The following is a 12,204-nucleotide window of genomic DNA, read 5'->3' on the forward strand; positions in this document are numbered from 1 at the left end:
TACTACTACTAAGTCTCTAACACACTCATAAGTTGACCATGTAACATATGTGAACATCCAATCAAAGCTTCTTTCAATGGAAAATAGGGGCAGCCCAACAAACCTCATTGCCTCAAAGCTGGAGTGCAGAGAAAAACATGTATCTTTGAGGGGCCAGCCGGATAGATACTAATGCCAATGTGGGGTGTGTTTTGTTTCATGTTTGGAATCAATTCTCTTTAAAATTTGTGTGTACGTAATTGTTTCGAGAAAACGTTTAAGAATGATTTATATATTCAGCTCAAGCAAGCAAAAGGAGTTAAAGAGAAAGTTTAAGTATTGATTCTCTCATGAAATGTAATATTTAAAAAAACTAAGATAAGGATTTAAAGAGTTACAATATCATGTTAAAAAAAACTTATTTAAAATGTAGAGATTAAATTGAGTCTCAATAGTAAATTATATTTCTAGCATATGTATATATGATAATTATATACATAACTGAAATGTTTGTTGGATCAATACATTTTATAGAATTTCTTTTTTGATTATAAGCAGAAATTTATTGACGGAAATATAATCAGTACTCACTTATACAATATATAACTCATGCATATGCTTTTTCCAAAACATTATTTTATAATTTATATATATATATATATATATATATATATATATATATATATATATATACACCAACTTTAAATAAAGCTTCAGGTATATATACGAGAGAGTCATTTGATTGGATATACAGCTCCTGTAGTTATCATTTCTTCGTTGAAAAAGGAACAGATCTTATATATAAACAATCTAACCTGAGGAAATCATCAAAAGGTTTTTGTGTGCACGCCTGAAAAGGGTGTTCATGGAAGGAAAGAACCTTGGAAGAACTAAGATACCTTAGTTATTATGTTTGATTTTTCTGTTTAAATATAAAACAGAATATTATGAGGATAAATTAAAGATTCTCCAAAAGAATAGGGGCACATTTGGATGGATCCTTTGACAACTTAGTGTGATGATGAAGTTGGGACGAGTATGGTGGAGTTTGATGCACATTTTACATCCAATAAGAACCCGTAGATGACCAGGCAAGTTTAGTTTGATGCAAGAATTTTTCAGTAGGAAATTAAGGTATATACCCTTTTGCAATTGAGAGACATTCAAATATAGAAATTTTAAAGGAGAATGATATATCTGACGGGTTTATCTACCACGTCTGCTCTTATCAACAAAGATATTTTCTCCTTTCACAATAATTATTAACGTTAATGGTAATTTGACAACAAAATTACTATCCTGGTCTTTTATGTGTCACAACTAAGGGGATCAAAGTATCACATTATCACAATATTTATTAGGCATTTACGGATCCATATGGCAAAGTATATCAATATATATTTGTTGTAGGGTTATTTAATAACCAATATAAAGTGGTTATTAAGTATAATATGTCTAGAAATTCTTTTATAAAAAAATGTTTAGAAATTACAAGTTTAAAATAAATGATTATAATAAAACTGAATTTGACATCAAATTAATTTTATAAAACTCATTTTATTTTATTTTATCATTTAATTAAAATTTTCATATTTTTTATTTCTTTGTCTGGCTCTTTCAAAAATAAAAAAATAACTATATGATTATGGGTATCGTTCATTCATTTAATAATCAACCAAAGTGCCCATTTTTTTTATTTTAATAAATCTCAAAATATATTAGATAACCTATTTAAAATAAACTTTAACCAAATTAAGTTTAAGTTATAATTAGTTAAAAAATATTAATTTTATTTAAGTACTTTGGTTTTTAAACATTTTCAAACAAGAATTGAGAGTTGTAATTGCACCCGAAAGAAGGTCCATGTACAGTGGAAACTAGATGCTGTCTTTGGAAATTAAACCTATTTCGCGACTTAAACCTAATTCAAACAAAATGCTAAGATCAAAATCTGCCCCCTAAATGTGTTTTTCTTTTTACAAATGAAGAAGTGTAAAAAAAAAGTACCAAATTGGTTTCTAAATGAAGAAGATATTGTAGACCTTTGATTTTTGAGACTCAATAAACGAAGCACAAGTTAGATGATAAATGAATATAAATATATAATCTCATATAGGCTCAAATTTAAAATAACTCACTAGATTTAGTCTAGTAATAGAAAATTTAGGTAATTTACATGATGCCCTAAATTTAAATCTTAATGCTTTCATTGTACATAAAAAAAAAAGACTCAAAATAAAGTTCAAGTTGGATATTAAAAGTAAATGCCAACTAAGCTAGGCCAGTCGGAGTTGAGAGCTAATATTTGAAAATGGAAAAAGTTGAAATAAAGAGTACCCAAGAAATATAAGGAGATATAAAGTTCGAGTGCAAAAGTTCAAATTGACTTGGGTATTTAGACAAAGAACTGAAGAAGCTGCTTTTCAAGCTCAATGTAACAAAATACCAAGTCACTCCCCCACAATTCAAGACTTGGACAGGCTACTGCATAATTTCAACAACTTCATATCGGACAAGGTGAAGAAATTGTACATAGTAAGTAGTCAACATAGCAAGATGCGATTACATGATCTAAAATTGTGTGTTGCCATGCTAATTTCCAAAAGGATTATGTTACTGCTGCTTTTAAAAGCAAATATCTACTGCATGCGAAGTAGAAATAATATTTTATAGTAAAGCAATTTTTAATGAAGTTATCAAACCAGCTCATGGTAAATATAAAATAATACTACTAACTAGTGAGTATGAAGTGATATATATGTGCCTATATACTTCTTTTGCTTTTGTTTAATTTACCTCAATGTTTATATATATGCTAATGTCCATCATGATTCATGACTAATAGCAGTGAGATCCTTTAATTAAATCAAGCGATCTATATATAACTGTTTATGGACCCAACTACTACAAAACATCCCAAAAAATCATACTTGAAATTGACTGGCCTTCTACGTGTCATGTCCACTTTTTATGTATTTAGTTGAAAGTACTATTCTACAACCATCGATGGGATCTCTGAGTGGCTATACTTGTCTTTATAGCTAGCATATTTGCTCTCCCTCTAGTGAGTTTTTTTTTTTTTTTTTTAAGAAAATATTCTTGGGGTGTATGAAAGGTTGTTGTTGGTTAATGTTAGTTACTACTAACATAAAGATGCCCTACATAACCAAACCCCTTTAACACACTCATGAGTACTACACTGACCATTTCATATATATATAACCCACTATACCCCAGTACAAATCCCTTGTGAGTAGCAACCTTTATTCCTCTACTTTCTTTCTGTCCATAAGTAGAGTTGCTCCATATGAGACTCTCTCTTGCTTCCCGCTTTCTCCTCCATTACAACAAAACCGAACTTCAAACTATCCCTCACCCTCAGTTTGCTGAAGCAAATTAGACCTTCACAATACCCTATTTCCAAAATCCAATATTCTTCATAACATCAATCTCATCCCGTCAGCTGATTAATTCTTTATAGGAGGGGAGAGTTGGTGATTAAAAGAGTTAGTTGAGTTTCTTTTATGGTTGTTTCACTTTGATATAACTTCAGCACCATCTAAACCTTTGTAGCTAGCTAGGCTTCAAAGTCTTGAAATCATCTACCTTAAACTCCAAACTTTCCACCTTTTTTATTTTTGTTTTTGTTTCTGGGGTGGTGTTCATGGACTACTTGAAGGAACTAGAAGGAAAAAGTGTCCATGATTGTTATCACCATCACCAGCAGCAGCAGATAAAGATGAGTAAAATGGCAAGCCCTATATTTGTTCCGGGACCAGTTATAGTAGGAGCTGGTCCCTCAGGGCTAGCTGCAGCAGCTTGCCTTAAACAGAAAGGCATCATTCCAAGCCTCATCCTTGAAAGAGCTCAATGCTTAGCTTCAATGTGGCAGTTCAAGACTTATGATCGCCTCAGGCTTCATCTCCCAAAGCAATTCTGCCAGCTCCCTCTCATGCCATTCCCCAAAAACTTGCCTTCTTATCCCACAAAACAGCAATTCTTGGCCTACCTTAAGGCCTATGCTGACCACTTTGACATAAAACCTGTCTTCAGCCAGACTGTGGTCAGTGCTGAATTTGATCATGTGTGTCAGCTTTGGAGGGTCAAGACTCGAGGAGTAATCAAGAAAGAGGACACAGCAGAATATGTTTGCCAATGGCTTATAGTTGCTACTGGAGAGTGTGCTGAGGAAGTAGTGCCTCAAATTGAAGGGATGGGAGAGTTTGAAGGGCAGATTGTACACACTAGCAAGTATAAGAGTGGAAGCATGTTTTGTGGGAAGAATGTTTTGGTGGTTGGTTGTGGGAATTCAGGCATGGAGGTTTGTTTGGATCTCTGCAACCATAATGCTCGTCCTTCCCTAGTGGTTAGAGACACGGTTAGTAATACGCTTCTGAAAAATAATTGCTTTTGTTTTGGTAAACTAAATAACATGCACTTAATTAAACTCATGATATGAGACATGCCAAAGATCTTCCACCATTCTTAATTAGATATTAATAGTAATATAGTAATTCAAATGCTTATACACATAGTAAAAGTATAGAGTTTTGTGTACTGAAATAGAGAAATTCTATGCTACACTCCAAAAGAGTTTTGGTACTATTATTGAGAAATTCTCTTTCTCTCTTTTTTTTCTCTTTCTTGATGTAATCAAACTCATTTTCTAAGGGTATTAAAGAGCAACTCTAAAGAAGAAGAAAAAAATCTTAGTTTGAGATGGAATATAGGAAAATATATAGAAATTAATAATAATGTAAAGATGTAACTGTCCAAAATCTTCTTAAGGCCCATGTTTTTTGACAAAGCTGGAATCTGGAGAGTGAAGAACACAGTCTTCTAACATAATATTATACTATATTTTGCTATAACTAGCACTCTCAAAAGAGTTTGTGTCATTGTCCTCTCTCACTTCATTAATTCAATGTAACTCGTTTGCATGCGCAACAAGGTCAGCATCCCAAAACCTTAGAATAATATGGCCTTCATGAGTTCGAGATCAACCTTTTTTTCTCTGCACACAACCACTGTGTGTCAGTATTCACAGACACAACACTGGAAGAAGCATGAAAAGATTATTGTCATTAGTCTCCACCCTCGTGTCTACAATTTCCTAAAAAGTTTCTCAAGCTATCACTTTTTCTCCCCACTTTTTAATTTTTAATGTGATGATGATCGAGATCTTTTTTTTTTCTCTTCATTTTTTGCAGGTGCATATCTTGCCTCAACAGATGCTAGGGAAATCAACTTTTGGTTTATCCATGTTCTTGCTCAAGTGGTTCCCCATACGTTTTGTGGATCAATTTTTGCTTCTAATGTCACATCTCATGCTTGGAGACACAGCTCAATTTGGACTTCGTCGTCCAAAACTTGGTCCTCTAGAGCTCAAGAACTTGTACGGAAAGACACCAGTTTTGGATGTTGGGACACTCACTCAGATCAAAAATGGAAAAATTAAGGTAACATTACTCTTGTGCATATGTATGGAAAAATTAAGGTGCATATGTATGTATAATAACATTACTCTTGTGCCAATCAAATCCAAAAGAACTCTCATCATAGCTATCTTGTTTTCTTGTCTTAATCAACCAAATTTTTGCTTTTTCCTCTAAGACAAAGGTTTAAAAGAAGAAGAAAAAAGACATTTTTGTTTCATTATTTCCAACATTAGACCTTGTTCAATTATGTGTATAGGTTTGCCGGGGAATTAAACGACTAGCACGCAATGCAGTGGAGTTTGTTGATGGAAAAGTAGAGAACTTTGATGCTATGGTTCTAGCAACTGGTTACAAAAGCAATGTACCCTCTTGGTTAAAGGTGTTTCCTTTAATTCTTTCTTACTACATTTGGTATAGTTTTGGAGTTTGGTCTAATAACAGTAGAATTTCTTTTAATTAATGGAGTAAATAGTTTATAATAGAAATATTTTTACACTGCTCCTATTATTTAATTATAAATTTATTACTTTTATAATTATTATTTAAAATTTTATATCAATAGTAATTTCTAATCAGTCTACAATGCAAATATTTTAATACTAACATTATATACATATTAAATTCTAATTAACTTAGAACTTCTAAAATATCATTTGTTTTTAAATTTGTGTTTGTTTTTTTAGAAGAGAGATTCCAGCAAAAGCTGGACAACTCACTCTCATCATTGGTAGTATTAATGGAATATATTAAAATGAAAAAAAATTGACAAACACCGTAAACATAAAAACAAACCATTCAACACTCAATGATATGACATAAAGTATATTATTCTATTTTTAATATATTTAATAAATAAATAAAAAATTATGCCTTGAGGGTGTATGATTTTGTGCAGTAGTGAGTATATGACTGCTTTATTATAATTGACATATTGATTGGGCTTGAAATTTACTGTGAGCAGGGTAGTGACATGTTTAGTGAAAAAGATGGATTTCCCCGGAAGCCATTCCCAAATGGATGGAAAGGTGAAAATGGACTCTATGCGGTGGGTTTCACCAAACGTGGCCTTCTTGGTGCATCTATTGATGCAAAGAGGATTGCTGAAGATATTGAACATAGCTGGAAAGCTGAGGCCAAGCATGTTTTGGAGTTCCCTCGTCCACTTGCGTGATGTGGGAAAGATCGATGCAAATGTTTTAGGATTAATTAGAAAAAAACAAAAAAAAAAAGTATGGCCAAGCCTCTTGGTGGTGCCTTTTATTTGACACAATGCTTTGTACCAAACTATATTTTCTCTCCCATTTTAGTACAGCAGCCTCAAAAGGGGAAAAAGGAGTTTTAGAAAGAAAAGGAAAATTAAGAAAAAGAACTAAAATGAGAGGCCATATATGTGTGCATAGAATGTGTGATTCCTATAAATCCATTTTCACCAAACTAGGAGATTGGGTTGGCGACTAATTTGATGCGTATTTTTAGTTTGGTTGGGTTGAAATTAATTAGCTGAATATTGTCATATTAATTACACATTATTTGTATATCTTTTTGTACATTGCCTTATCTACCTAGTTAGCTAGTTGATTTTATTTTTTATTTTTTTTTAGAAAAGGGGTTGTTGTTATAGTTTTTTAGCCTATAGAAATTATGTAATGTATCCATCGATTTGGCCTTGTTCTAATTATTTATGATAGAATTGCAAGCTTTGTGATATGTATGTATTATATAATATATAATATATTTCTAGCTAGTAATTAATTAGCTGGGAGCACAGGACCATAAAAAATCTTAATCTGATGGAGAACATTGGGAAAAGGCAACCAAAAAAGAGAAAAATCCAATAGCATCAAAAGAAAAAGTCCATTAAACTATGGAAAGGTCCCAATTTCAACGAAGATGAAAGTGGCCCTTTGATTATCTATACGACTTATGCAGGTTACTTTTTTCACAATATTTTACTTGTAAAATATTGAATAACTTTAATCGTTATCTTCGTTGCTTCATTGCCAGGCCTTTTTCCATCGTTATCAGGAAAACGGACCACATCTTTTGCTCTCGAAAGTCCACAAAATGTCTTCCACGGTTTAGTTTGATTGATCTCTGCCAATGCCAACACGTCGATCTAATAATAAATGAATGACAAGCAAATAAGGTTGAAAATTGAATCCACCCGACATGTATATATATACTGTGTGCATAAACTTTTAAATTCAATGATAAAAGAAAATATAATTCATGGGACATTTGGAATTAAATATTTTAAGTGAGAATTTGGACCCCATTCTTACTTTTAAGTTTCTCACTTGGTTAATGTATGCCTACTTAACAAGAAATTTCATCACTAACACCCTTTTCTAAATAATTTATACTTTTTAAGTTGATGAATAAGTAGATATTCATCCGAATACTAAGAAGAATATATAGTGTGGACCTTTCAATAAATATAGGGGCAACATTATATATATATATTTAAAAAAATAGAGTTATTAAATCTATACTTAACAAGTTCATTTTTAAATTGATTTTTTATTCAGTTTTTTAAAATGATTGTTTCTTTTATATTTTAATGTACATTTATTTTTTTATAAGTACACTATATATCAATATAATTTTTTTTTACAGAAATTATTCTAGATGATTTTTAAATTAATTATTACAAAAACAATAATCTTATCTTATAGAATAATTTATGATTGAATAATAGCATAATATTTTTAAACTGTTAGTGCATTTAAATTAATTTTTTATATACCTTAAACTTCATTTTATAAGAAATGAAAATACACATATAGGATAAATCCCACTTTACTTCCTTATGGTTGCACACGTTGACAACCTACGCCTCTATACTTTGTTTTTTTTTTTTTTCCACTAAACTCTTTTATCCCTTGTTGCTTGATTTGCTCGTGGGTTTAGGCATATTAACCACAATGTTTTTGGTGTGTTGTTATTAACCACAATTTAAGCCAATGTTAGAACATTTTTCACTTTCATCCAAACTTTAGAGAGTTTAGTGATTAAAAAAAAATTACACACATGCGTGTGTGAGAGAGAAAAATTAACTAATTACATATTGCTGTTGTTAAACTTAAGATTTGTTTAATGTATAACTTACATAATATATTTCTTATTGACTCAACTATGGAGTTTTAAATAATTATTATATCAATTACTTGATTATGTCAATTTTTATATAATAATAATAATTGTTATTATTATTATTTGTTAGGTCTTTGACAGGAAATCCTTGTAGAAAAATTTATAAGATTAATTCTCTAATTGGGGTGGTAAGTAGCTAGGCAAAGCCCTCAGGGTACAAAATTTAATTAAGATTCAAATCTCTAAGCTATCGCTGGTCTTGGTTATCTTTTTATTACGATCGATCAATTACTCTTGCCTATCTATGGTATATTTATAAGACAATTATCCTACGGATTGAGGATCCCCATCATTACTTTTTTACTATTCGTTATTATTAAGTTTTTTTTTATATAAATATAGCAGACAGACATATATATAGTGCAAGTAAATACACTAGTTATACATAGTACACAGGACTTAATAATTAATTTATTGTTTAGACAAAACCCCTTGCTTTTCTCTAGCTCGTACAGAATATTACTAGAAAAGAGATAAACCACAAATGATTTGGATTTTAATTGAAAATGACAATTTTAGCTATAAAGGAGAAAGTTAGTTACGGTATTAAGATAAAGATATGTTGGTGTGTTTTATTCCGACCGAGTAAGAGTGTTGGTGAGTTTATTACACACAAAGAATCTTAAGCCTTTGATCAATGAAGACGAATACGCATCAACAGTGAGTAAGTTCCAACCTTGCAGCCTGCACTACACTACACACACACACACACACACAAACATTGCAGACTATCAGCATCAAGGGTCCCCTTTTCCAGTGGTACAATCCAAAACAGGACCACCAAAAGTGTTCCCTACTAATTATTGCCTGCCCCATGAATTTTCTTAATTCCATCCTTAACAACCCCCTTAATTCTTTCCCATCTTTATCTTCTTTTGTCCCTTAACCTATTATATATCCCATATTATTGATTTCTTATTCATCATAATAAAAATAAAAATATTATGTTCATATGATATCAAAGCAAAGAAAAGAGCCAAGATATGAGCAATGATTCCTCAAGATAATGCATCCATCTCTTCTCTTTTTGGATTTGAGCACGTTTCCTCTCCCCCACTAACATCTTTCTTTTGGTTTTTATAGATTGGCCCTACTAGCATTTTAGTAGGATACATTGTCTGAATCATATAGCAGGGTTATATGTTGGGAGACTTTCATATAATTATTCACATTATTTTTTTTACTATATATTTGGGTAATAATTTAATTTATAAGTAAAAAAAATATTCTCACATAAAAATATTTAATTTTAGGCATTGGGATATGACCTAAATATTTATCATATCATCAATTTTTTTAAGGAAAATAAAAAAAATATTAATTAAAAATATAAAGAATACTTTATCCCATGTGTAAATTTGTACTAAAAAATCATATATACGTAAAGTAACTGCCTAACTAACTTTTTTCTCCAAAATCAAGTATATAAATAAGCACCTCGGGTATGAACTCAAGTTTGCGCTAATCTTATTTTCATTCACTCTTCTCTCTCAAATACCGACTTAGACATCAGAGTGCTTGCAGGTGCAACTCCTGACACCTTGTACCGCAATTATATATTAAGATCTGACCAAGATCTTTGAAATAGGACTGTATCTCTGCCATTTCCACCGAACACATTCCTTAATTTTTATTTATTTTAGTAAAATAATGTTTAGCATATTTATTTTGATATTAATTAAGTCGGATATTAAGATTTTTCAAGAATAAATATATCTAACTTTTAGCATATATCTTCATGTCGTTCCAAAATTTATAATTCAAAATAAATTGTTTTTGCTTGTTTTGTCAGCAAAATAACATATATTAAGAGTGGTATCCAAATCCACATACAAAGTTCATACTGCCTATATGGCTTTCATGTCAAGTATAAGGTTCATAGACCATTCATAAAAGGAAAAAAGAAAACCCTTTCAACTTGGTAAACCAAGACCTAAATTTTATAACGTTCATAACATGCTCCACATTTGCAATATTGCATTTAAAAATAATGTTATTTCTATGCAACCATACAGATAAAATGAAAGCAAATCACACAACCGCCACTAAACCTTTCAAATCTTTTCTCTGTTAGACCATAGCACATCTAAATTGCTTTTTTGGTAAACGATATATGTGATTCCATACTAGAAAAAGATATATCCAACTTCTTTTATTTCTCTAGGCTTGATTGCATATATATGGGGGCATTAAAGTGACAACCAATTTCAAACTAATGCATTGAAATTTCTTATGTTCAAAGAAAAGGATGTCGAATTTGATTTTGTAGTATCCTATTCTATCTATTCCAAGAACTGTGATAGTGATAATGATAATGTAGTGATTGTAATGAAGGTAGGGTGGGACGGCGATGGCATAAGGACTAAAGATTGAGACAACCATTACACTCAACTTGAGATGATTGTGTGTATGCACTTTTAGGTCAAAAACACTTTTCAGATTGATGCTGAAAGTTCATACTTTCAATGAAACAAGCATATAAAACACATTTGAGTGTACTTAGTTTAACGTTACATGACGAAATCAATGACTTTGATTTAATTCAAGCTTTCAAAAGTATTTTTCTTATATGGTCAAATTTGTTTAAAGACTTCGTGAAGTTAAGTTTTATTTTCAATCAAGTTTATATAATGTACATCCTATCTTATTCCAACCGCGTCAGTAACTTATTTCTTATTTTATCATGGAAGGATATATAGCCAGTAATTTATATAATCTTATCGAAGGTAAACATGCATTTCGTTGTCAAAGTGCAAACAATAATGCAAGCTGTATTACAATACTTAAAAAACAACATATTTAATCAAAGCAATCACTTTCTTATAAATTAAAAGATACAGAAAAACAACATACTTGATCAAATTTGTGTAGTTATTATTAGCTGGTACATGAGCCCAAACTGTCAACCAGATGACATTAAGGGTCGAAGGACTTACGTATATATGGTCCAAATCGCACGTGACACCATAGAAAATTAACCCCAACTCAGCTTTCATGCATATTGTACAGTGCAGGTGTACAGGATGCTGGTGCACATGCTCTTCAATCTATACCATACATTTTGTATTTGTTTATTTGCTGCCTTTAGTAAACGTGGTCCAAAAGAGATTTATTGTAATAACCATATGATTGATCAGTGTTCTATATCTTTCTCCAGGACCATTTGCCATTAGTTTTGACGAAGGAATGCATGACCACTGACGATGACTTTAATTTGCGCTATTACACTAGGATCGTTACTATTTTGCCCAACCATAATATATATATATATATATATATATATATATATATATATATATATATATGGAGGAAAAGAAACGTACGTAGAACTATAAGATAGCTCATCATCAAAAGCATGTCACTTGCAAATATGTCAGACATACCTTTTGCTTATGATCTTAATTATTAAGTTACAATCTACAAGTCAAGTTTGGAACGCAAAATACCCGCACAGTGTAAATACTCATTGAGGCTCCCTTTTTTTTGGTAAGTTATAATAAGAAGAAAATGAGAGTTATCAAATAAATGCTTATATTGTAAGTGTTATGGAAGCTTCAACTCTTAAGTCGGCATTGCTTAATTAAAATAATACTGATGATTGTGTAAGAATGCATTGATAGGGTAAGAATATTTA

The 12,204-nt window shown here is 31.1% G+C and overlaps 1 protein-coding gene across 1 annotated transcript; it reads left to right on the forward strand.

The window, feature by feature from the left end:
- Positions 1 to 3,227: 3,227 nt before the first annotated feature.
- On the forward strand, positions 3,228 to 7,173 carry LOC100776106 (indole-3-pyruvate monooxygenase YUCCA2). The gene is made up of 4 exons (XM_003533340.5): positions 3,228 to 4,357; positions 5,190 to 5,438; positions 5,674 to 5,796; positions 6,379 to 7,173. Exons 1-4 carry the CDS (start codon positions 3,644 to 3,646, stop codon positions 6,586 to 6,588), a joined length of 1,296 nt encoding a protein of 431 aa, XP_003533388.1. The 5' UTR covers positions 3,228 to 3,643; the 3' UTR covers positions 6,589 to 7,173.
- The last annotated feature ends 5,031 nt before the right edge of the window (positions 7,174 to 12,204 follow it).

This window comes from Glycine max, chromosome 9 (genome assembly GCF_000004515.6).
Source record: "Glycine max cultivar Williams 82 chromosome 9, Glycine_max_v4.0, whole genome shotgun sequence".
NCBI lineage: Eukaryota > Viridiplantae > Streptophyta > Magnoliopsida > Fabales > Fabaceae > Glycine > Glycine max.